The following is a 27,196-nucleotide window of genomic DNA, read 5'->3' as shown; positions in this document are numbered from 1 at the left end:
CTGGGATTACAGGTGTGAGCCACTGCACCCGGCAACAGTAATTTTTTTTTTTTTTCACTTAAAAGTTTATTCTTGGCTGGGTGCAGTGGCTCATGCCCGTAATCCCAGCATTTTGCAGGGCCGAGGTCAGGAATTCCAAACCAGCCTGGCCAACATGGTGAAACCCCGTCGCTATTAGAAATATAAAAATTAGCCAGGTGTGGTGGTGTGTGCCTGTAGTCCCAGCTACTTGGGAAGCTGAGACAGGAGAATCACTTCAACCGGGAGGCAGAGGTTCCAGTGAGCTGAGATTGTGCCACTGTACTCCCAAAGTGCTGGGATTACAAGCATGAGCCACTGTGCCTAGAATCTTTATTATTACTATTATTATTATTATTGTTGTTGTTGTTTTTAGACGGAGTCTTGCTCTGTTGCCAGGCTGGAGAGCAGTGCGCCATCTCGGCTCACTGCAACCTCTGCCTCCCAGGTTGAAGCAATTCTCGTGCCTCAGCCTCCTGAGTAGCTGGGACTACAGGCTTGAGCCACCACGCCCAGCTAATTTTTGTATTTTTAATAGAAATGAAGTTTCACCATGTTGGCCAGGATGGTCTCGATCTCTTGACCTTGTGATCCGCCTGCCTTGGCCTCACAAAGTGCTGAGATTACAGGCGTGAGCCACCGTGCCCAGCCAAATCTTTATTTTTTTTAATAGAGAAAACATCTCACTATGTTGCCCAGCCTGGTCTCAAACTACTAGACTCAAGCGATCCTCCTCCTTCAACCTCCCAAAGTGCTGGGAGCCACCACACCCAGCCAAGAGCAAGAACTTTCTAAAGGAACTAAAAGGGTTTGAGTGTGTGACTGGCATAGGTTTCATATCCTGATATAAGGCCCTGGGACGTACTGGAATCACTGATGAGGTTCCAGAAGGGTACAGATTAATAGTAGATCAACTGGCATCATTAATGGATAGAGACAGGACAGAGCTTGAAATGGTGCTTAGGAAGCGGGTTGAGGTATGGGATGCGGGAGAGAAGGAAATCAGTCTTGGTTGCATCAAGACCAGTCATACAAGAATGACAATCTAGGCTGTGTGTGGTGGCTCATGCCTGTAATCCTAACATTCTGGGAGGCTGAGGCAGGCGGACTGCTTAAGCCCAGGGGTTCAAGACAACATGGTAAAATACTGTCTCTACAAAAAATGCACCTGTGATCCCAGCTACTTGGGAGTCTGAGGTGGGAGGATCACCTGAGCCCAGGAAGGTTGAAACTGCAGTGAGCCCATGATCACGCCACTGCACTCCAGCCTGGGTAACAGAGTGAGACTCTGTCTCCAAAAAAAAAAAGCCAATCTAAATTACTTCTTCCAAATGCCACTTCCTTCCACTGCCACCAAGCACAAGTCTGCTCCTAACTTAAGAGAGTTCCGCAAAGGGTCATCATATTGTCTGCATGAAAATTTCAGTCTCTGCTAAGCATTTTAAGTCTTTTATTCAGATAATGTCAGGTATCCAACCAATATCTATTTCAACACATTGTACCATTTTGACAACGTAAAGACACTCATCCTTTTAACTTTGCTGAAGCAGACTGCAGATTTGACAGTGAAGAGCTGGATGGATCAGGTAACACACAGACCCTCCCTCACCAAGAAGGCAAGAGACCTTACCTGGAGTGAGAAGAGCTTTTCCACATACATCCCCCACTGCATAGATGCCTTTTACGTTGGTATTCTGGAATTCATCTACTATGATATGACCCTTGTCATCGGTTTGAATTCCCTATAATTACAAAGAGACATCATGTAAACACTTGGCCCACCTACAAAAAAAGGTAGATCAAACCTCTGGATCGCCCTCCCTCATTTCACATGGGAACTGCAGCGAGAATCTCCAAGAAACCCTGAGACTCAGCTGCAACATGGAAGGCATTTAAAGCTGGCAAGTTTCAAGCTGGGTACAGTGGGCCCACACCTGTAATCCCAGCACTTTGAGAAGCTGAGGAGGGAGGATCCCTTAAGCCCAGGAGTTTGAGATCAGCTTGGGCAACATAGTGAGATCCTGCCTCTATTAAAAACTTAAAAATTAGAAAAAAAAGTTGGCAAGTTTCATATCTTCCTTAATGGACAAGGTAGTATTTTATCCACTTCTGAGGCGTTTTAATGGGATTTGACATTGCAATGTACAATTCAACTGGCCAGGTAGACATGAAGAGGAATCACTCAACTATCAGGTGTGCCACTTGGAATCCCTCTGGAGTCCAGCTTTTCAACTTGTCCCATGGAAGCACTGCTCCTGAGGCACACTGACTTAAGCAGTCACCAAAAGCATATTTGTATGCTTATTTAGGTTTTTTTAGAGACAGGGTCTCACTCTGTTACCCAGGCTGCAGTACAGTGGCGTGATCATGGCTCATTGCAATCTTGACCTCCTGGGCTTAAGCAGTCCTCCTGCTGCCTTAGCCTCCCGAGTAGCTAGGACTAGAGGCATGTGCCACCACCCGGATAATTTTTTAACATTTATTTATTTATTAATTATGAGATGGAGTCTCGCTCTGTCGCCCGGGCCGGAGTGCAGTGGCACGATCTCGGCTTACTGCAAGCTCCGCCTCCCCGGTTCACGCCATTCTCCTGCCTCAGCCTCCCAAATAGCTGGGACTACAGATGCCTGCCACCATGCCTGGCTAATTTTTTTTGCATTTTTAGTAGAGACAAGGTTTCACCATGTTAGCCAGGATGGTCTCGATCTCCTGACCTCGTGATCCACCCGCCTCAACCTCCCAGAGTGCTGCGATTACAGGTGTGAGCCACCACGCCTGGCCTTTTAAACATTTTTTTATAGAATAGGTCTTGCTGTTTCCCAGGCTGACCTCAAACTTCTGGCCTCAAGTGAGCCTCACGCCTAGATCTACCAAAGCACTGGGATTACAGGTGTGAGCCACCATGCTGGGCCAAAAGCACATCACTATGCAGCTTACCATTTTATCTTTAAAAATCCAAGCAACTTTTGCATTTTACTCTAAAACATACTGATGTTTTTTCCAGACTCTCAGAATAAAAGCAAAAACAAAACAAAACAAAAACCACATACTGATGTCTCCCTTAACCAAAAATCTTTCCCTACATGAGGTCAAATTTTTGCTTTAAGAAGATGTATAATGCTTATCATGTGGCTTTGCAAATCCTAAGCACATGTGAGCAGTAGAGAGATGGCAGAAGTAGGAGGTAAGTAGCCATAGAGCTTAAGAGTACAACCAACCGGGTGCAGTGGTTCACGCCTGTAAATCCTAGCACTTTGGGAGGCCAAGGCGGGCAGATCACCTGAGGTCAGGAGTTCGAGACCAGCCTGGCCAACATGGTGAAACCCTGTCTCTACTAAAAATACAAAAAATTAGCCAGGTGTGGGACTTCCCTACTTGGGAAGTCCCAGCTACTTGGGAAGCTGAGGCAGGAGAATCACTTGAACCCAGGAGGCAGAGATTGCAGTGAGCTGAGATGGCGCCACTGCACTCCAGTCTGGGCAACAGAACGAGACTCTGCCTAAAAAAAAAAAAAAAAAAAAGTACAACCTTTGGTACGGACAGACCAAAATTCAAATCCTAGCTCTGCAACTATGAGACCTTGTATAACCTCCTGTTTATCAACAAATATTTGAGCTTCTATTACAAATGAGACTTTGACTTCATCACTGACAATACAGACATTCTCCCTACACCACAGAGTTTACAGCCCGGTCAATTATCTAGTATCTCTGTGCTCCTGGCTTCCTTATACCTTGCTGGTTGCTAGCAAGATTAAATTAGATTAGTAACATGTTGACAAGACCTAGCACATAGTAATCACTCAGTTTGCATTATATAAATATATCTTAATGTCAAATGAGACTGAACCTTTTTTTTGGCCCCATTCTTCAAAAATTTAGCAAATATAGGCTGGGTGCAACGGTTCATGCTTGTGATCCCAGCACTTTGGGAAGCCGAGGTGGGAGGACCGCTTGAGCCCAGGAGTTCAAAATTAGCCTGGGCAATACAGCGAGACCTTGTGTCTACAAAAATTTTTTTAAAAAATTAGCCAGGTGTGGTGGACAAAGGTAGAAGAATCACTTGAACCCAGGAGTTTGATGCTGCAAGGCTGCAGTGAGCCACGATGGCACCACTGTACTCCAGCCTAGGTGACAAAGCAAGACCCTGTGACAAAACAAAACAAAACAAAGTTAGCAAATTTAGTTGAAAACTGGATCTACCAGTGCTTATATCTGTACAATGGCAAAATGTCTCTTGAAAGGTGAAAAGCGGAATGACTAGTTTTTTGTTGTTTTCTTTTGGTTTTTCTTTTTCTTTTTTTTTTTTGAGATGGAGTTTTGCTTTTGTCGCCAGGGCTGGAGTACAATGGTGTGATCTCAGCTCACTGCAACCTCCACCTCCTGGGTTCAAGTGATTCTCCTGCCTCAGCCTCCCAAGTAGCTGGGATTACAGGCATGCATCACCATGCCTGGCTAATTTTTATATTATTAGTAGAGATGGCATTTCACTGTGTTGCCCAGGCTGGTCTCGAACTCCTGACCTCAGGTGATCCACCCGCGTCAGCCTCCCAAAAAGCTGGGATTACAGGCATGAGCCACCACGCCTGGCCGACAAGTTTTGTTAATATGAAAATAGGAAACTAGTTTTACTAAGTGTCATTGAACAAGATTACAATCAAAACATCTCCCTGAATATTTTCTAAGTTAACATGCAGAAAAATGACCTTTTATAGAAACAAAAAAGGAATCCATATTACAACAGAAATTTAGTATTAGAACATAAATCAAAATGGTATACACTGCTCAAGCAGCTCTATCAAATACATACACTCAGGCCGGGTGCAGTGGCTCACGCCTGTAATCCCAGCACCTTGCGAGGCCACAGTGGGCGTATCATCTGAGGTCAGGAGTTCGAGACCAGCCTGGCCAACATGGTGAAACCCTGTCTCTACTAAAAAAATACAAAACTTCAATGGGAGTGGCGGTGCACGCCTGTAATCCCAGCTACTTGGGAGGCTGAGGTAGGTGAATTGCTAGAACCCAGGAGGCGGAGGTTGCAGTCAGCTGAGATCACAACACTGTACTTCAGCTTCGGCAACACAGCAAAACTCTGTCCCCCCTCCCAAAAACAAAACAAAACAAAATAAATATATGCACCTCAAACATAAAATATTCTATTATTACTAATAGAGTAGTATAGCATATCAGAAAAATCATCATCATTATCAACAGCAGGTGAACACTCACTGTGTTCATAATGTAAGCTAGGGTCTCAGTTATAAATTGCTTTGCATGCGCTTTTTCATTTACTCTGCTCTATAACCCAGTGAGGCAAGGACTTTTTTCATTCCCATTGTGAATATGAACCACTTGAGGCAGAGAAATTAAGCTGCTTGCTCAAAGCCATGCAACTGTTATGTCGCAAGAACTAAGGTTCAAATTCGGGTCAAACTCTGGGAACCACACCCCAAGCTCCCATTCTAGATTTTACTTCAACATTTAAAAGAACAAGTAAAAATGCCAACTGTCCACAAATATAGACAGTGTGGGTAGAGCCAAGAGAGACAGCTTCGTATCTGTTACCATCCCTGTGTACAATGTACAAGACAGTTACCCACCCAGCAATCTGGATTACCTACTGTAGACGCTAAGAGATCAGCACAGGACTTGAAAGAGACATTCACATAGTGAAAACGAAGTCTGTAAGAGGGAGGCCAGTAGGAAACTAGGTTAGAGGTGGCAGGCTGGCTGGGCATGGAGGCTCATGTTTATAATTCCAGCACTTTGGGAGGCCCAGGTGGAAGGATCACTTGAGGCCAGGAGTTCAAGAGCAGCCTGGGCAACATAGTGAGACTCCATCTCTACAAAAAACTTAAAAATTAGCCAGGTGTGGTGGCACACTCCTGTAGCTCCAGCTACTTGGGATGCTGAGGCAGAAGGATCAGTTAATCCCAGGAGTTCAGGACTGCAGTGAGCTATGATCATGCCACTGTACGCTAGCCTGGGTGACAAAGCAAGACCCTGTCTCAAAAAAAGAAAAGAAAACAGAAAAGAAAAAGGCCAGATGTGGCAGCACATGCCTATAGTCCCAGCACTTTGGGAGGCTGAGATGGGCGAATCGCTTGAGCCGAGGAGACCAGCCTGGGCAACATGGTGAAACCTCATCTCTAAAAAACATAAAAAATAAAAAAATTAGCTGGGCATTATGGCACACATGTAGTCGCACCTACTCCAGAGGCTGAGGTGGCTGGATCACTTGAGCCCAGGAGGTTGAGACTGCGGTGAGCTTTGATCACACCACTGAACTCCAGCCTGGGTGACAGAGCAAGACCTTGTCTCAAAACAAAAAAAAACCAAAAACTAATAACAAAACCAGACAAGAAAGGAAAAGGAAATAAAAGAAAACTCTTTTTTTTTTTTTTTCTAATTTCAAAGGAAGAAGCAAAGAAATTTGATCACAAGCTGAATACATGGAAAAAAGAGAAAAGAATCCAACGGAATCCACCCAAGTTTTGGGTGTCTGGGGGAAAAATAAAACCATAGGGCTCCTAGTAGATTCACGAATGTTTTGGGTAGACCAAGCCAGCTTACCAGTTTGTCTAAACTCAGACCCTTGGAATTTGGGTCCCGCCCAATGGCCCAGAGCAGGCAGTCAACATCTGGAATCATGGTCATGACGGGTAGGCTACCAGGAACTGCAGTAACCATGCTGACTTCCAAGCCTGATGAAGTCTTTTTAACCTCCTTGACCTATTGGCAAATAAAATGTGTTACACGTGTGTGGAGGCTGGGGGAGGACAGGGGAAGAAGGAAAGCAAATACTGAGGAAACTAGAATTTTTAGCGTTAAAGAAAATTCCCACTGAATCCCACATACGAACATAGACATACACTTTTACGCAAAGACCACCAACACTAGAACTCCCTTAAATCAAGCCTGTTCCCTGGGTTGATCCAAATCTTCTAGTCAGAGGTTGGGAATGTCAGCTCATGACACCATTGTAATGCCTCACTTTAAAAACAAGTATTTTAAAGTGTACTTCTGGAAAACTGTAATAACAATTTTTTTTTTTTTTTGAGACGGAGTCTCGCTCTGTTGCCCAGGCTGGAGTGCAGTGGCGCGGTCTTGGCTCACTGCAAGCTCTGCCTACCGGTTTCGTGCCATTCTCCTGCTCAGCCTCCCGAGTAGCTGGGACTACAGGCGCCCGCCACCACGCCCGGCTAATTTTCTATGTTTTTAGTAGAGACGGGATTTCACTGTGTTAGCCAGGATGATCTCGATCTCCTGACCTCATGATCCACCCACCTCGGCCTCCCAAAGCGCTAGGATTACAGGCATGAGTCACGGTGCCTGGCCCTGTAATAACATTTTAAGTGGTAAACCTAAGCACAGTGCTTTGAAAATGGGCCATTACTGCATCACTAGGAAACTTTTCCAAACTGCACAATTAGTGCCTCTCCCTGGATATATATATATGTGTATATATATAAAATAAATATGCACATATGTATATATAAAAATATATATTTATAAATAAAATATACATATAAGAATATATATTTAATTAAAACAAATATACAAATACATATTTATATAAATAAAATATAAATATATAAATACGTATTTGTATATAAATAAAATATAAATATATAAATAAAATATAAATATATAAATAAAATATAAACATAAATATGTATTTATATATAAATAAAATATAAATATATAAATACATATTTATATATAAATAAAATATAAATATATAAATACATATTTATATATAAATAAAATATAATATAAAAATATATTTATATATAAATAAAATATAAATAAATAGATATAGAAATAAAACATATATTTATGTATTTATTTATTTTTCTTTAAGAGACAGGGTCTTGCTCTGTTGCCCAGCCTGGAGTGCAGTGGCAAGATCAGCTTCCTGGGCACAGGCTCTCCTCCCACTTCAGCCTCCTGGGTAACTGGGACAACAGGCACGTGCTACCTCATCTGGCTAATTTTTAAACTTTTCATAGAGATGGCGTCTTGTTATGTTGCCCAGGCTGGTCTCTAACTCATGGCCTCAACTGATTCTCCTCCTGCCTTGGCCTTGCAAGTGCTGGGATCCCTATATATTCTTAAGTGGAATGAAGGGAGGTAAGACTTGGGCTGGGAGAAGAAAATAAATAGTCTACTGAAGGTCCTAAGATGGTTATGATGGTAGCCTCCACCATCAGCCCAGCATTTTTACATTCACAATTTTATTTGATGTGGTCTATACTGAAAAGGTGAGGCTGTGTGGGGTTAGGGAAGATCATTTTTAAAAGGCTAATTCTCTAGGAAAATTCTGCCTGAAATTCAAGTGATTGCTTGAGGAATAAAGCACTTTGTAATTCTATCTACAAAATTCAAAGGGTATGATTTAAAATTAGATTCTAGGCTGGGCATGGTGGCTCACACCTGTAATCCCAACACTTTGAGAGGCCGAGGCCACAGGATCACTTGAGCTCAGGAGTTTGAGAACAGCCTGGGCAACACAGCGAGACTCCATCTCTACAATTTTTTTTTTTTTTTTAATTAGCCAGGCATGGTGGCATGCACCTGTAGTCCCAGCTGCTCAGGAAGCTAGGTGGGAGGATCGCTTAAGCCCAGGAGTTGGAGACTGCAGTGAGCAATGATCGTGGAACTGCACTATAGCCTGGGCAACACAGCAAGACCTTGTGTCAAGAAAAATAATTTTAAAAATGAAAGATAGAGGCCGGGCACGGTGGCTCATGCCTGTAAGCCTAGCACTTTGGGAGGCTGAGGTGGGCAGATCGCTTGAGGCCAGGAGTTCAAGACCAGCCTGCTAACATGGTGGAACCCCATCTTTACCAAAACAAAATACAAAAATTAGCTGGGCATGGTGGCAGGTGCCTGTATTCCCAGCTGAGGCAGGAGAATCACTTAAACCTGGGAGGTGGAGGTTGCAGTGAGCTGTGACTGTGCCACTGCACTCCAGCCTGGGTGACAGAGCGAGACCCTGTCTCAAAAACAAAACAAAACAAAACAAAACAAAAAACCCAAAAAGATAGGCTGGGCACAGCGGCTCACGCCTGTGCTCCCTGAGAGGCTGAGATGAGCAGATCACTTGAGGTCAGGAGTTGCAGACCAGCCTGGCCAAAATGGCAAAACCCCATCTCTACTAAAAATGCAAAAATTAGCCAGGCATGGTGGTGCATGACTGTAATCCCAGCTACTCAGGAGGCTGAGGCAGGAGAATCCCTTGAGCCTAGGAGTCGGAGGTTGCAGTGAGCCGAGATGGCACCACTGCACTCCAGCCTGGGCAACAGAGCAAAATTCTATCCCAAAAAAAAAAAAGACAAAAATTAGATTCCATATTATTTCCTAAAAAATAAGTATAAATCTAAAAAAATTAAGGATGTATAATAAGGCATCTGAGCACAAAAATCAAAGTTTTAAAATCCAAATTTTAAAAAATCAGAGGCTGGGTGTGGTGGGTCATGCCTGTAATCCTAACACTTTGGGAGGACAAGGTGGGCAGATCGCTTCAGCTCACGAGTTCAAGCCCAGCCTGGCCAACATGGCAAAATCCTATCTCTACAAAAAATACAAAAAAATTAGCCAGGCATGGTGGCATGTGCCTGTAGTCCCAGCTACTTGGTGGGGGCAGAGATGGAAGGATTGCTTGAGCCTTGGAGGTTGAGGATGCAGTGAGCTGAGATTGCACCACTATACTCCAGCCTGGGTGACAAAGTGAGACACTGCCTCAACAAGAAAAAAAAAAAAAAATCAAAGTTCATCTAAATTCAATTGCCAGGTTTCTAATATTTTACCCTTGACTTCAATGCTGTCATGTAAAATATGGCTTTTTTTTTTTTTTTTTTTATTTTGAGATGGAGTCTCGCTCTTGTTGCCCAGGCTGGAGTGCAATGGGGCAATCTCAGCTCACCGCAACCTCCACCTACTGTGTTCAAGTGATTCTCCTGCCTCAGCCTCCGTGTAGCTGGGATTACAGGCATGCGCCACCATGCCCGGCTAATTTCGTAGTTTTAGTAGAGATGGGGTTTCTCCATGTTGGTCAGGCTGGTCTCGAACTCCTGACCTCAGGTGATCCACCCGCCTCGGCCTCCCAAAGTGCTGGGATTACAGGTGTGAGCCAACGCACCCAGCTGGGTTTTTTTTGTTTTTTGTTGTTTTTTGGTTTTTTGAGACGGAGTCTCACTGTTGTCCCCCAGGCTGCAGTGTAATGGCACAATCTCGGCTCACTGCAACCTCTGCCTTCCGGGTTCAAGCAATTCTCCTGCCTCAGCCTCCAGAGTAGCTGTGATTACAGGTGCACAACACCATGCCCGGCTAATTTTTGTATTTTTAGTAGAGACAGGGTTTCACCATGTTGGCCAGGCTGGTCTTGAAGTCCTGACTTCAAGTGATCCGCCCACCTCAGCCTCCCAAAGTGCTGGGATTACAAGCGTGAGCCACCGCGCCCGGCCAAAACACAGCTTCTTAGGAGGAAGGAAATAATCAGGAGTACTCTAGAGGGGGAATATATGGACCGGGGTAGACAGAGTGTTCCTGTTTTAAACAACTGGGTGAAGCCACAGGCAGAAAGTGTGATTGACTGGGGACCATGTGCGTGACTGGGCTCGGCACTGTACCTGGGAGAACTTCAGCACCTCCACGCCAGCGTTCTCCAGCTCCTCCGTGCAGTTGGTGCTGATCATTGAATCAAAGCTTCTAAGAACCTGCACATCAACATAGGGATGGGTAATGGGAGAGGAAGAAACCTTGAGCAAAGCCACACTACAAACTTAGCAGGGAAACTTCAGCATATCTCTCCCCTAATTATTTCCTCCTTACTTATGTCAATATTGGGAGTGGAGTATTAATAAATTCCCTACTTTCCTACGTCACCACCACCATCTGCAACACATATGACTTCACCAACTCCTGTCTTACAGTTAAATGGACAGTCATTGTCCACTGTCTTCTCGCAAAGCTTGCTTCCCTTTTCCTTAAGTTCAGGGAACAGAAATTCTCTTTCCACTTTTCGTATCTCAAGGTCTGCTTTCTCTGATATGATGGAAGGGAAGGTTCACTAGCAAAATCTTGTCTAGCCATAAATCTCAACAGGTTGGCCTTGAAGATATATCTATGATCATCCACATATGGAGTTCAGGTGGGAGGTCATGAGTTCTTCACAGAGTAGTTCTTTTCCTTTTCTTTTTCTTTCTTACTTTTTTTTTTTTTTTTTTTTTTGGAGAGGGAGTCTTGCTCTGCCACCCAGACTAGAGTGCAGGGGTACCATCTCAGCTCACTGCAACCTCCACCTCCCAGGTTCAAGCAATTCTCCTGCTTCATCCTTCCGAGGAGAAGGGATTACAAGCACCTGACATCATGCCTGGCTAATTTTTGTATATTTTTGGTAGAGATAGGGTTTCACCATGTTGACCAGGTTGACCTCAAACTCCTGACCTCAGGTGATACGCACACCTCGGCTTCCCAAAGTGCTGGGATTATAGGCATGAGCCACATGCCCGGCCAGAGTAGCTCTAAAATGGAGTTAACACTGGGACAGGAAAAAGGAGAATGAACTTGGTGCATTCGGGATGGGAGAGGGCAGGAAGCCCAAGTAGGATGTGGCTCTCTGCAAAGTAGCCAATTTGACAGATGCAGGAATTGCCCCCTCTATTGACAGACTGCTGCAGTTTATTTACGTATTTACATATAAATTCCAGCTAGGAACTCCTCTGCCTTTCCCCATCCTTCTAATTTGCTGGATATATTCTAGCAAAATAATACTTACCTGTGAAAAAATTTTTCAGGACCTAAACCTCGTGGAGCTAATTATACAACCAGTTTCAAAGTCACAGAGAAAGTTCCTTAAAGTACATACTGCCTAGGATTCTCAGAATCCCTGTCTCCCTCCATCTGCTCACATAAGAATTAGAATCAGGCCAGGTGCCGTGACTTACGCCTGTAATCCCAGCACTTTGGGAGGCTGAGACGGGCGGATCACAAGGTGAGCATCCTGCCTCGGCCTTGCAAGTGCTGGGATTACAGGTGTGAGCCATTGTGCCCGGGATCCCTGTATATTCTTAAGTGGAATGAAGGGAGGTAAGACTTGAATTGGAAGAGTGGAGAAAATAGTCTACTGAAGGTCCTAAGATGGTTATGATGGTAGCCTCCACCATCATCAGTCCAGCATTTTTACTGGTCTTGAACTTGAAAGACCATCCTGGCTAACATGGTGAAACCCCATCTCTACTAAAAATACAACAAACTAGCCAGGCATGCTGGTGGGCGCCTGTAGTCCCAGCTACTCAGGAGGCTAAGGCAGGAGAATGGCGTGAACCCAGGAGGCGGAGCTTGCAGTGAGCTGAGATCGCATCATTGCACTCCAGCCTGGGCAACAGAGCGAGACGCCATCTCAAAAAGAAAAAAAAAAGAATTAGAATCATAGCATCTTGGTAATTAGGGATCTGATAAATTCTGTCCCTGCAGAACTAGGTCCCAAACGCATTATGTGGCTTACCTAAGTCACAAATTTGTTAGGAACAGTCAGCTGCCCAGGCTAGAGTGCAATCATCTTTGCTCACTGCAGCCTTGACCTCCTGGATTCGAACGATTCTCCTACCTCAGCCTCCCAAGTAGCTGGAACTACAGGCGTATACCACTATGCCTTGCTAATTTTTAAAATTTTTTTAGTAGAGATAGGGTCTCACTATGCTGCCCAGGTTGGTCTTGAACTCCTCCCTGCTATTTGGGAACCTGAGGCAGGAGGATAGCTTGAGGCCAGGAGTTCGAGACCAGCCTGGGCAACATAGTAAGACCTCATCTCTAAAAATAGATAAAAATTAGTCAGGTGGCACATGCCTGTAATTCCAAGCACTTTGGGAGGCCAAGGTGGGCAGATCACTTGAGCTCAGGGGTCTGAGACCAGCCTGGGCAACATGGCAAAACCTCACTGGGTGTGGTGGCATGCTCCTGTAGTCCTAGCTATTTGGGAGGCTGGGGTGGGAAGATCGCTTGAGCCCAGAAGGCTGAGGCTGCAATGAGCCATGATGCGCCACTGCACTCCAGCCTGGGCAACACAGTGAGACCCTGTCTCAAAAAAAAAAAAAAAAAATTAGTCAGGGCATGGTGGCCCACACCTGTAGCCTCAGCTTCTTGGAAGGCTGAGGCAGGAACATCCTATGAGCTCAGAAGCCTGCAGTGAGCTATGATCACGCCACTGTACTGCAGACTGGGTGACAGAGCAAGACTCTGTCTCTAAAAAAAAAAAAAAAAAAAAAAAAAAGAAGTTCAAGTGTATGATCTACAAGATTGCCTTTAATGCAAGTTCATTCAATCTGCAGCAGCCTGCAGGCCAGAGTGCGGACCAAGATGACTTTGAATGTGGCCCAACACAAATCTGTACACTTTCTTAAACTGCTATGAGATTTTTTTTGCATTTTTTTTTTTTGAGACACAGTCTTGCTCTGTTGCCCAGGTTGGAGTGCAGTGGTGCGATCTCGGCTCACTCATTATAGTTACCTGCCACCATGCCTGGATAATTTTTGGATTTTTAGTAGAGATAGGGTTTCACCACGTTGGCCAGGCTGGTCTCCAACTACTGACCTCAAGTGATTCGCCTGCCTCGGCCTCCCAAAGTGCTGGAAAGTAGAGGCATGAGCCACTGTGCCCAGCTTGCAATTTATTTTATTATTAGCTCATCAGCTATTATTTGTGTCAGTATATTTTATATGTAGCCCAAGACAATTCTACTTCTTCCAGTGTGGCTCAGGGAAGCCAAAAGATTGGACACCCCTGCTTTAATGCAAAGAATTTAGTAAATTGTTTGGAATGAGTGTCAACCAATCTAACATTACTTGATCATATAAAATTGATTTCCAGAAATTAATAAATTAACCTGGCAGGGCTCAGTGGCTCACACCTGTAATCCCAGCACTTTGGGAGGCTGAGGCGAGCAGATCACGAGGTCAGGAAATTGAGACCATCCTGGTGAACACGGTGAAACTCCGTCTCTACTAAAAATACAAAAATTAGCCGGGCATGGTGGTGGACACCTGTAATCTCAGCTACTCGGGAGGCCGAGGCATGAGAATCACTTGAGCCCAGGAGGCAGAGGTTGCAGTAAGCTGAGACGGTGTCACTGCACTCCAGCCTGGGCAACAGAGTGAGACTCTAATTAATTAAAAAAATAAATTAACCTAACAGTGTGTTTAATTTAGCTAATAGTTATGTTTAGGCCCCCACGTCTCCCTATGAGGGCATCTCATATCTACCACTTAGTGATGAAATTACCAGCCAATTTGACCAACTCAAAATCATCATCAACCAGCAACTGGGAGGGATATTGGCCAAATTCAGGTAACTTGGATACAGCACCATGTGAAACCAACCAACTGACCCCCACCTGTTTTGCACCCTAGTATTTAATGACAACATAAGAAAAAATTCTTCATTTTTTAAATTAACATCAAGAAAAGGGAAAAGGAAAAGGTGGAATTTACCTTATCATGCCGTATCATGAGTGATGTCTTAGAACCCAGGGCTGAGAGGATCCCTGCTATCTCCACAGCAATGTAACCTGCACCAACAATGACGCTGCGGCTGAGATGCAAGCACAGGGTTAGAACTTTTAAATAAACTAATTTTGGAATAATTTTACATTTACAGAAAAGTTGCAGAGATAGTGCAGAGATTTCCCTCATTATACCCCTTGATCAGTTTTCCCTAAAGTTAACGTTTTACTTAACTAGGGTACCATTGTCAAAATAAGAAATTGACATTGGTACATTACTAATGACTAAACCCTAGACTGCAGATTTTCACCACTTTTCCCCGGTTTTTTTGAGACAGGGTCTCACTCTGTCACCCAGGCTGGAGTGTAGTGGTGTGAACACGGCTCACTGCAGCCTCAACCTCCAGGACTCAAGCGATCCTCCAGCCTCAGCCTCCCGAGTAGCTGCGACTACAGACATGCATTGCCACACCCAGCTAATATATATATATATATATATATATATATATATATATATATATTTTTTTTTTTTTTTTTTTTTTTTTTTTTTAACTAGAGACAGAGTCTCACCATGTTGCCCAGGCTAGTCTCAGCTCCCGGGCTCAAACAATGCTCTGACCTTGGCCTCCCAAAGTGTCGGCATTATAGGTGTAAACCACCTTGCCCAGTCCAGTTTTTCTATTAATCTCTTGTTTTCTGTTCCAAGATCCAATCCTGGATACCACCACAATTTTAAGTAGAAAATATCCCTTTGGGCCTGCCCAACATAGTGAGACCCCATCACTACAAAAACGAAAAAGTAAGGCCAGGCACGGTGGCTCATGCCTGTAATCCTAGCACTTTGGGAGGCTGAGATGGGTGGATCACCTGCGTCAGGAGTCCGAGACCAGCCTGGCCAACATGGTGAAACCCGTCTCTACTAAAAATACAAAACGTTAGCCAGGCACAGTGGCGCATGGCTGTAATCCCAGCTACTTGGGAGGCTGAGGCAGGATAATCGCTTGCCCTCGGGAGACAGAGGATGTAGTAAGCCAAGATTGTGCCAATGAACTCCAGCCTGGGCAACAGAGCAAGGCTCTGTCTCAAAAAAAAAAAAAAAAAAAAAAAACCCTAAAAGTAAAAATAAAAATTAGCCAAGTATGAAGGTGTGTGTCTGTGGTCTCAGTTACTTGGGAGGTTGAGGCAGGAGGATAACTTGTGTCTGGGAGATGGAGGTTGCAGTGAGCTATGACTGCACCACTGCAGTGTAGCCTGGGTGACAAAGCAAAAGACCCTATCTCAAAAGAAAAGAAAAATCCCTAACATTCCCTCACAGAAGAAGGGAAATATATTTTTCATTGTTTTTAAAGCTCTTTAGCCTCATTTCCTCAGAGAGGACACAAAACCTTTGGAAATAAGGAATGATTCCTTATGCAAAGATCCTCACACCTAAAACTAAAATCAGGGTCACAGATCTCACCACCATCACTCTCCTCTATTCAGTGTACCTCCTTGTTTGCTATTTAGTTCTATCAATCATTGCAATATGATCAAAGGCCAATTTACACAAGCCAGTTGTAATCTGTAGGACAAAACTGTAGTCAAGCTAAACTGCCTGAATACATTTTGGTCTAAAAAAAGAATCTTGGCCAGGTGTGGTGGCTCACAACTATAATTCCAGCACTTCGGGAAGCCCAGGTAGGAGGACTGCTTGAGGCTAAGAGTTCAAAACCAACCTGGTCAACCAAGTAAGACCCCGTCTTATTTTTTAAAGATTTAAAACAATTTTAAAAACAAAAAATAATATAAAAAATAAAATATATAAAATAATCTGAAGTACTAGATACATGCTTGGGTCTAAATTGCTGGTAGAGAAGCTCTGGTTCCTGCCCTAGAGCAATAATGTTGACTTCCATACTACAGCCCAGGCTATAAGTACCTTCGGCTGAAGCTGTCCCATCAGGGACTGGAGTCTTCTGAAGTTTCAAACACTGACCTCTACCATTGCTACAGTGCTAATCAGAGACGAAGGAAACCGTTCTTTAATACCTCCCATAGGCAAGGTATTCGGAGTTCTGAGGGCTTAAGGTCAGGATGGATTATAAAGTAAGAACCCAAATGGCTACAGGTTAGAAGTGATGACTCTCTCATCCTGCAATGCACAGTAAGAAAAGACTAATTTTCTCCTTTTTTTTTTTTAAGAGTCTCGCTCTGTCACCCAGGCTGGAGTGCAGTGGCATGATCTTGGCTCACTACAACCTCCACCTCTGGGGTTCAAGTGATTCTCCTGCCTCAGTCTCCCGAGTAGCTGGGACTACAGGCGTTCACCAGTACGTTCAGCTAATTTTTGCATTTTTAGTAAAGATGAGATTTTTATCATGTTGGCCAGGCTGGTCTCAAATTCCTGGCCTCAAGTGATCCACCCGCCTCGGCATCCCAAAGTGTTAGGATTACAGGCGTAAGGCACTGCGCCTGGCCTAAAAAGACAAATTTCTATGTAGTTCAAAACTGTGAAATCGCTCTTTTTCTATCTCCACTCCCTCCTTCCTAACAATGTGTTGATCTCTTTTCCTTCCTCTGAATTTTCCCTCCTTATTTCCTGTGTCTTCCCTTTCTTCCCCAAACATTTATTATGTACATTCTACTTTGAGCTAAGCTTTGCACTACACTGGATGAACAATGGCCCCCATCCTTGAGGAATTTTGTTTTTTTTTTAGATGGAGTTTTGCTCTTGCTGCCCAGGATGGAGTGCAATGGTGCAATCTCCACTCACTGCAACCTCCACATCCCGGGTTCAAGCGATTCTTCGGCCTCAGCCTCCCGAGTAGCTGGGATTACAGGCATGCGTCAACCATGCCCGGCTAATTTTGTATTTTTAGTAGAGATGGGGTTTCTCCACGTTGGTCAAGGTGGTCTCGAATTCCTGATCTCAGGTGATCCACCTGCCTCGGCCTCCTGAAGTACTGGGATTACAGGCGTGAGCCACCGCGAGTCACTGTGCTCGGCCTTTTTTTTTTTTTTTTTTTTTTTTTTGAGACAGCGTCTCGCTGCGTCGCCCAGGCTGGTATGCAGTAGCGTGATCTCAGTTCACATCAACCTCCGCCTCCCAGATTCAAGTGACTCTCGTACCTTAACCTCCTGAGTAGTTAGGATTACAGGCGCACATCACCGTGGCTGGCTAATTTTTGTATTTTAGTAGAGACAGGGTTTCACCATGTTGGCCAGGCTGGTCTCAAACTCCTGACCTTAAGTGATCTGCCTGCCTCAGCCTCCCAAACTGTTGGGATTACAGGCATGAGCCACCGTACCTGGGTGTGGAATTTCTTCTTTAATTTTAAAATTTGTGTGTAGAGGCTGGGCGCAGTGGCTCATGCCTGTAATCCCAGTACTTTGGGAGGCCAAGGGGCTAAGGCAGGAGAATCGCTTGAACCTGGGAGGTGGAGGTTGCAATGGGCCGAGATCACGCCATTGCACTCCAGCCTGGACAACAACAGTGAAACTCTGCCTTAAAAAAGTTCTGTGTAGAGACAGTATCTCCCTATGTTGCCCAGGCTGGTCTCAAACTCCTGGGCTCAAGTGATCCTCCAGCCTGAGCCTCCCAAGCAGCTGAGACTACCAGCACATGCCACCATGCCCAGCTAATTTTTGTATTTTTTTGCAGAGATCAGGTTGTGCTGTGTTGCCCAGGCTGGTTTCAAACTCCTGGGCTCAAGCAATTCGCTCGCCTCAGGCCTCCCAAAGTGCTGGGAATACAGGCATAAGCCACTGCGCCTGGCTTCTGGAACTGACCTTTCAGGCGGCTGAATCCCTAAAAGATTTCTCTTTACCTCAATACGGCCCCAGGACTACTCATGCCACAGTATTCCACGGTGTTCATGCTCCATCCAACCAGAAGCCCCTCAGCGCAAAAACTAAATCATGCTATCTTCCCCACATTATTTACTCACTTGCCCAATTATTTACTTATTCACCAACACCGAAACAAAGATAAAGTAGACTTGAAAAATCACATATCCATTGTAAATTCATTTTCTTGTGTTTCAGAGCCTTTTGTTGATGACATGCATAAATGTAAATATTTAAAATCGCTAATGAACAACTATCTATAATGAAACTTCTTTGAGGGTGAGTCCGGAATGAAATTACATTATCCAAACATAATGAGTCATGACTGCATGTCTCACTACATCCTCACATATGTCATGTTATTCAACCCTAAAAATCAAACAATGCAGGGTGGATCACAGGGAAGGAAGGCTGTTCTCTAACACATTTCTACGACCTGATAGCAAACCGAGAAAGATTGTATGCTTTTCTTAGAACTCCTCCAAGTCAGAAGCTTCCCTGGTCTGAGTATCTTCAAGGGACATTTTCACCACCCTATGGAACTGCAAAGCGGCTCCCTGGTCGTTTCTGAACTGCCTCGTGCTGTCTGAACTGTCTGTGACTCTGGGTGATTCAAAGTGAAGACAGGCTCATGGACTATTAGTCACTCTCCCTAAAAGACTTTCTGAGAGCATAGGATTAGGACCTCAAACTGGATTAGCACAGCCCCTGAGGGAGCAGAAGAGTTGAGCAATGCGAACTCCACAGTCAGTGCCACCCAGAAGACGAATGAAGGCCAGACCCTGCGCCAACATGTTGGGTCCCTCCACCTGTTTCCAGGCATCACCTCTTCTCACAAGTGACAGGAGGATCCCTCTAAACTAGAAAGCCTGCAATGTGCTGCAACTTCAAATCAGAGAAACAAACTTTCTCATGACCTTTTTCCCCCCTCTATGAATCTGAATCCATTCAGCACGGTGGCCCATGCTTGTATGTGTACTGCTTTGGGAGGCCAAGGTGGGAGCATTGCTTGAGGCCAGAATTCTAGACCAGCCTGGACAACAGAATGAGACCCCACCTCTATAAAAATTCAAATTAAAAAGTTACCCAGGTATGGTGCTGCACGTTTGGAGTCCCAGCTACTTGGGAGGCTGAGGTGAAAGGACTGCTGGAGCCCAAGAGCTCAAGGCTACTGCAAGCCACGATGGCACCACTGCACTCCTGCCTGGGCAATGCAAGAAGACCCTGTCTCTAAAGAAAATAAACGTTTTTTCATGAAAAGAAAATCTGGCCGGGCGTGGTGGCTCACACCTGTAATTCCAGCACTTTGGGAGGCCGAGGCGGGCAGATCACCTGAAGTCAGGAGTTCGAGACCAGTCTGACCAATGGAGAAACCCCATCTCTACCAAAAATACAAAATTAGCTGAGTGTGGTGGCGCTCTCTCTCTTTCTCTCTTTCTTTCTTGGTGTGATCTTGTCTCACTGCAACCTCCGCCTTGAGAATTCAAGTGATTCCCCTGCCTCAGCTTCCCGAGTAGCTGAGACTACAGGCCCGCACCACCACGCCCAGCTAATTTTCAGTTTTAGTAGAGATGGGGTTTCACCATGTTGTCCAGGCTGGTCTCAAGCTCCTGACCTCAGATGACCTGCCCGCTTCAGCCTCCCAAAGTGCTGAGATTACAGCCACGAGCCACCACATCTGGCCAAAACCAGCTATTCTATTCTAAAATACAAGCTCCTTTAGACACATTCTTAATTGATGCTGTATCAAGTTGAAGAAAGGAGACAGTTTTAGGACTCTGTTATGCAGTCTTCAAATTACTCTGCATTTGACTTTGGCCTCTGATTGAAAGCATGAAAGATTTGAGGGATCTACTGAGGAGTTCCAGGAATGAGATATACAAGGTCATGGTAAGAGGATGGAATTCAGGAAAGGCCTACATTAAATGCTTGGGAGGAGAGGACAAAGAAAAGCCACCAGGAGACACTAAGGAAGAGTGAGTCACTGCAGTCAGGTCAGGTTGGCTTACCTAGGCAATTCTTCCAGTTGAAAAAATCCATCACTGGTTATTCCTAAGCTGGCACCTATGTAGAAAAAGGCAACATAGATCACACAAGACTGCTCTTTCTCTTGCAAAATAATCACAACATTTTATGCAAAAACCAAACACTTTCACAGCCAACATAGTCTCCGTTTTGACAAGTTTTGTTAAAGTCTCTGCTTGGAAAGCTGCCAACCAAATCCTCCCTGAGTCAACATTTTTATTTTCTCTCTAGAAACAGAAGCCATGATGGCTAAATAACTTTTACATTTCTCTGAAGAATGAAGATCTCAGCAGTCATGAACAGACTCTGCTGGATCTGTTCACCCTCCCACCCTGAGGGTAGGAGGAACCCTGGGGCTTAGCTCATTACAGGCATGAGCCACCGTTCCCGCCTGAAAAGACAAATTTCTATGTAGTTCAAAATCTATGTGGCCTGGCCAATGTGGTGAAACCCCGTCTCTACTAAAAATACAAAAATTAAAAATTAGCTGGGCATGGTGGTGTGCACCTGTAGTCCCAGCTACTCAGGAGGCTAAGGCAGGAGAATCACTTGAACCTGGGAGGCGGAGGTTGCAGTGAGCTGAGATGGTGCCACTGCACTCCAGCCTGGGAATAGAGCAAGATTTCGTCTCATTAAAAAAAAAAAAATAGATGTGGCCCTTTCCTCTCTGCTTATTCTTTCAAAGGTTTCAACCTATATGGTATATACATTGAATTACAAGAGGTACAACCTATATAGTGAAATAAACATGTAGTGAAAAGCAGATTGAAACCTTTGGATATAGGATAGCAGGTCCTATCTTATAGGACTTCCAAATGCATTATTCCAGGTTTGACTTTCTTCCCAGGTTGCAGTTCCATGTTTCTAATTATCTCGCCACACAATTTTACATTGGCTTCAACCTTAGTCTATTTAGAACTGAACCTTAATTTTATTTTCCAACCTGTATCTCTCTCCAGTTTACCACTTCAGTTACCATCTGCCCCCAATAATGCAGACAAAGCCTTCAGCTGTCAACTGCTGATTCCTTCTCTCAGTAGCCCCCCTACCTTCATTTCTCATCAGTTATTAAATATATTAGGCTGGGTGCAGTGGCTCACACCTGTAATCCCAGCACTTTGGGAGACTAAGACAGGCAGATCGACCGAGGTCAGGAGTTCGAGACTAGCCTGGCCAACATGGTGAAACCCTATCTCTACTAAAATTACAAAAATTAGCTGGGTGTGGTGGCGCATGCCTGTAATCCCAGCTACTCAGGAGGCTGGGGCAGGAGAATCGCAGGAGGCAGAGGTTGCAGTGAGCCAAGATCCTGCCATTGCACTCCAGCCTAGGTGACAAGAGCAAAACTCTGTCTCTAAACAAACAAACAAACAAATATATATGTTGCATTTTGGCTGGGTACAGTGGCTCATACAGCACTTTGGGAGGCCGAGGTGGGCGGATCACCTGAGGCCAGGAGTTTGAGATCAGCCTGGACAATGTGGCAAAACCCCACCTCTACTAAAAATACAAAAAAAATTAGCTGGACATGGTGGCATGTGCCTATAATACCAGCTACTAAGAAGGCTGAGAAGGCCGGGCGCGGTGGCTCAAGCCTGTAATCCCAGCACTTTGGGAGGCCGAGACGGGCGGATCACGAGGTCAGGAGATCGAGACCATCCTGGCTAACACGGTGAAACCCCGTCTCTACTAAAAAATACAGAAAACTAGCCGGGCGCGGTGGCGGGCGCCTGTGGTCCCAACTACTCGGGAGGCTGAGGCAGGAGAATGGGGTGAACCCGGGAGGCGGAGCTTGCAGTGAGCTGAGATCTGGCCACTGCACTCCAGCCTGGGGGACAGAGCGAGACTCCGTCTCAAAAAAAAAAAAAAAAAAAAAAGAAGGCTGAGGCAGGAGAATCACTTAAATCCAGGAGGCAGAGGTTCTAGTGAGTGGAGATTGTGCCACAGCACTCCAGCCTGGGTGGCAGAGCAAGACGCTGTCTCAAAAAAAAAAAAAAAATTCACGTTGATAATGTATCTTATGAAGCCAATCCATGGAGAATTCAAAAGATGTATAAACTACGTTCACCATCCATAAAGTCCTTACAATCTAGCTGGGAAGAAAGAAAGAGATCACTTGAGCAATCTCCCATCTAAATCTCCTGGTCAAGGCCTTAGTGAGCTGTGATCACACCACTGCACTCCAGCCTGGACAACAGAGCAAGACCCTGTCTCAAAAAAATAAAGTAATATAAAATAAAATAATAGGCCGGGCACAGTGGCTCACGCCTGTGATCCCAACACTCTGGGAGGTTGAGGCGGGCGGATCACTTGAGGTCAGGAGTTTAAGACCCACGTGACCAACATGGTGAAACCCTGTCTCTACTAAAATACATAAATTAGCTGGGCGTGGTGGCGGATACCTGTAATCCCAGCTACTCAAGAGGCTGAAGCAGGAGAATGGCACGAACCCGGGAGGCAGAGGTTGCAGCGAGCCGAGGTTGTGCCACTGCACTCCAGCCTTGGTGACAGAGCCAGACTCCGTCTCAAAATAAATAAATAAATAAATAATAAAATGCAAAAGCAGTTATGACCATCTCTGAGATTCCTTACAGCTTTCATCTTCTATAATTCTCTACTTAAAAGAGAAAATATGTATATAAAAGCTTACTTAGCTACTTAAGCTACATCCTTAGAAGATTTCTCTCTCTGGAACAAAACAATAAATTATCACGTGTCTTATAAATAACAACCCATCTGACAAACTGAGGCTGGAAACAATGTATGCTAAGCTGAGAAGGAAAGAATGAGGCTTTCATTGATTTCTCTCCCTGTTACCTACAATATGTCTGAGCCTGGGGCCAAATGAAATCTCTTGGCCGGGCACAGTGGCCTGCAATCCCAGCACTCTGGGAGGCCAAGGTGGACGGATCATCTGAGGTCAGGAGTTCAAGACCAGCCTGGCCAATACGATGAAACCCCATCTCTACTAAAAATACCAAAATTAGCCAGGTGTGGTGGTGGCGTGCCTATAGTCCCAGCTACTCGGGAGGCTGAGGCAGGAGAATCGCTTGAACCCAGGAGGCGGAGGTAGCAGTGAGCCAAGATTGTGCCACTGCACTCCAGCCTGGGTGCCTGCATCATAAGCTACCACTAGGCCAACTGCAGTTAGGTTCTGCAAAGACCTTCTCCCATGGCCTGGCTCCAAAGAGAGAACTGGTTTAGGCAGATCCCCTGGCATGGCTTGTCAGGTTGAAAGCAACGGTAAACTCTTGACTGCTGTTAATGAGTACCTGCTGTATGACTCACCCGGGATCTGGCTCTCATGAGGGATGGAGGGCACACCACCTGTGGCGATCAGGATGTGAGGCGCGGTGTACTTCTTCCCACTGACCTCTATCGTGGGCTTGGGATCACTCGTGAATGCCGCATGGCCACGGATGATTTCTATATGGGACTAGAGAAGGAACCATGACATTAGCCTGTTCTTAGAATAAAAACAAAGACACCTGCTGCAACTTATCAGAACTTTCATTTATCTACTGAACATTTTGATTCTTGGTTTGCTGATGCCAACACAATTCTCTATTGTTCAAGTTTCTGCAGAACTCCTAATTGGCAACCTATACTTAGGAAAGGCGTTGCCATTAGATGCTGGAAGTACACAGTAAGATGAAATAGGCTGGGCACAGTGGCTTACAACTGTAGTCCTAGCACTTTGGGAGGCAGAGGTGGGTGGATAGCTTGAGCTTAGGAATTTGAGACCAGCCTGAGAAACATGTCAAAACCCAGTCTCTACTAAAAATACAAAAACTAGCCAGGCATGGTGCTGCACACCTGTAGTCCCAGCGCTTTGAGGGGCTGAGGCAGGAGGATTGCTTGCGTCTGGGAGGTTGAGGCTGCAGTGAGCTGAGATGGCGCCACTGCATTCCAGCCTGGATGACAAAGTGAAGAGGATGAGGAGAAGGAAGAAGAAGAAGGAAGGAGGGAAGAGGAGGAGGGGAAGGAAGAAGGAGGAGGAGGAGAAAGGGGAGGAGGAGAAGGAGGAGGAAGAAAGAAGAAAGAAGTTAGGAGAAAGGAGGAGGAGGAAAAGAGGAAGAAAAGGAGGAGAAGGAGAAGGAGGAGGAGGAGAAGGGGAGATGGAGGAGGGAGGAGGAGAGGGGAAAAGGAGGGGGAGGAGGAGGAGAAGGGAAAAGGAAGGGGAGGAGGAGGGAGGAAGAGGAGGGTGAAGGAGGAGAAGGAAGAGGAGGAGGAGAGGAGAAGGAGGAGGAGAAAGAAGAAAGAAGAAGAAATACAAGTGCTACCTTGGGCCGAAACCCAGAGACAAAAAAGTATATGTGAGGCACCCCCGTAAGAAAGATGACATCTTTGCCCCCAATAATTGAAGGTGAAAGTTCCTTATGTGCAATGTGAACATATTACAGAATGGTGTGTCTGGGCTGGGCGTGGTGGCTCACACCTGTAATTCCAGCACTTTGGGAGGCCGAGGCAGGCGGATCACCTGAGGTCGGGAGTTCAAGACCAGCCTGACCAAAATGGAGAAATCCTGTCTCTACTAAAAATGTAAAAATTAGCCAGGAGTGGTGGCGGGTATCTGTAATCCCAGCTGCTCAGGAGGCTGAAGCACGAGAATCCCTCGAACCTGGGAGGCAGAGGTTGCAGTGAGCCGAGATTGTGCCACTGCACTCCAGCCTGGGCAACAGAGCCAAGACTCTCTCTCAAAAAGACTGGTGTGTCTGGAGGAGAGACAGAAGGCTGAGAAAGACAACTGGATAAAGCTGAAATGAGCAGAGGCAAGACCAAGACAGGAATACTCTGGCCAAGGGAGGGAAACGCAATGCTTGTGCTTTCGTAAACTGGGAAAAATACCACAAAAGTACATGACACAGAAGTTCTATGCTGGAGACAGAGAGAACTCAGACTCTTACTTTTGGATGTGCTCTTACTGGAATCCTCTGCACCAAGGCCTTCACTTAGGGGGTGCTGGCATGCTTCTGCCAGCCACGATATATGCAGGGGCATGCAAATGTGGTCAACTTATAAGAATAATGGAACCATGTAAGCATGATTACAAAGTGGAATGCTTTAACATTTTGGAACATGCTTGATTCTGAATTTAGTTATCTTCTCCTTTCCCTGCACCCTCCAGGCCTGTTCCTGCAGGTGCCAGGCTTAATCAAGCTGAATCAAGGTCAAAGACAAAACCCACAGGCCTCCAGAACACCATTCCCTCGGGTCGTAATGACGTCCTCCGCAATGCTAGACAAAAAGGAGTGTGGCTCACATGGCAATAGGACAGACACTAGTTCAGAGGAAGAAGCAGTGAGATTTTTACTTTCACTTTCTAGGACATTAAATAGAAAGTTTCCTTTGCAATATAGAATTTCTGGGTCAACTGTAAGTAATTCCTTCCCCATAAGATCACCATAAACTATAGCACACACCAAGATTTCTAAGTATTACAAAATGCTGGTTCCTGAATAATTTTCCTACCTCTTTTGAAAAAGTATTTCAGCTAGCTCCATTAAAAAAAAAAAAAAAAAAAAAAAAAAAAAAAGGCCGGGCGCGGTGGCTCAAGCCTGTAATCCCAGCACTTTGGGAGGCTGAGACGGGCGGATCACGAGGTCAGGAGATCGAGACCATCCTGGCTAACACGGTGAAACCCCGTCTCTACTAAAAAATGCAAAAAACTAGCCGGGCGAGGTGGCGGGCGCCTGTAGTCCCAGCTACTCCGGAGGCTGAGGCAGGAGAATGGTGTAAACCCGGGAGGCAGAGCTTGGGCCTGGGCGACAGAGCGAGACTCCGTCTCAAAAAATAAAAATAAATAAAAAATAAGTAAATAAATAAAAAATTAAAAACCTGGTGTGTTTTAGTACTGCCAGTGTTACTCTATACTCAGACTTAAAATCTCCTGTGCATAAGGACTGCAGGCCTCTAAATATTTTTCCCTGGATTGCGGATCAAGGTTGGAAAAGATCACCCTCCAAAAAATAAACCCAATGAATAAGAATATAAAACTGCATACAGTTAGCTACCTATGAAGTAGCTTGTCCTAAAAATTGGTTTATAAATATGCTGCTACTGAGATCACAGTGGCCCAATTATCATCAAGAATCCACTGATCTAAGCCAGGTATAGTGGCTGATGCCTATAATCCCAGCATGTTGGAAGGCCAAGGCAGGAGGATCACTTGAGCCTGGGAGGTCCAGGCTGTAATGAGCTGAGATCATGCCACTGCACTTCAGCCTGGGTGACAGAGTAAGACCCTTCTCAAAAAAAAAAAAAAAAAAAAAAAGGCCGGGCGCGGTGGTTCACGCCTATAATCCCAGCACTTTAGGAGGCCGAGGCAGGTGGATCACGAGGTCAGGAGATCGAGACCATCCTGGCTAACACGGTGAAACCCCGTCTCTACTGAAAATACAAAAAATTAGCCAGGCGTGATGGAAGGCGCCTGCAGTCCCAGCTACGCGGGAGGCTGAGGCAGGAGAATGGCGTGAAACCAGGAGGCAAAGCTTGCAGTGAGCCGAGATCGCGCCACTGCACTCCAGCCTGGGCAACAGAGCAAAACTCTGTCTCAAAAAAAAAAGTTTCTGATCTAAATATAACCTAAGAGGGCCAAGGGTGGTTGCTCACCCCTGTCATCCCAGCACTTTGGGAGGCTGATGCAGGCGGATCACTCAAGGTTAGGAGTTCGAGACCAGCTGGCCAACATGGTGAAATCTTATCTCTACTAAAAATACAAAAAAAATTAGGCAGGTGTGGGGGCACGCGCCTGTAGTTCCAGCTACTCAGGAGGCTGAGGCACAAGAATTGCTTGAACCTGGGAGGCAGAGGTCGCAGTAAGCTG

At 45.3% G+C, this 27,196-nt stretch overlaps 1 protein-coding gene across 1 annotated transcript in view; it reads right to left on the bottom strand.

Annotated features, from left to right (window-relative positions):
* LOC105481963 (glutathione-disulfide reductase) overlaps positions 1-27,196 on the bottom strand; it is a 56,993-nt gene that overhangs the window by 4,259 nt on the left and 25,538 nt on the right. Inside the window, exons 5-10 of the mRNA XM_071068428.1 lie at positions 23,659-23,806; positions 20,355-20,409; positions 14,510-14,609; positions 10,652-10,738; positions 6,591-6,749; positions 1,649-1,760 (exon numbers count right to left, since the gene is read on the bottom strand). Coding sequence (XP_070924529.1) covers positions 1,649-1,760; positions 6,591-6,749; positions 10,652-10,738; positions 14,510-14,609; positions 20,355-20,409; positions 23,659-23,806 — 661 coding nt within the window. The remainder of the gene's footprint in view (positions 1-1,648; positions 1,761-6,590; positions 6,750-10,651; positions 10,739-14,509; positions 14,610-20,354; positions 20,410-23,658; positions 23,807-27,196) is intronic.

Source organism: Macaca nemestrina, chromosome 8, assembly GCF_043159975.1.
Source record: "Macaca nemestrina isolate mMacNem1 chromosome 8, mMacNem.hap1, whole genome shotgun sequence".
Classification (NCBI taxonomy): Eukaryota; Metazoa; Chordata; class Mammalia; order Primates; family Cercopithecidae; genus Macaca; species Macaca nemestrina.
The sequence above is the reverse complement of the archived record's forward strand: the minus strand, read 5'-3'. Positions and strand labels throughout refer to the sequence as shown.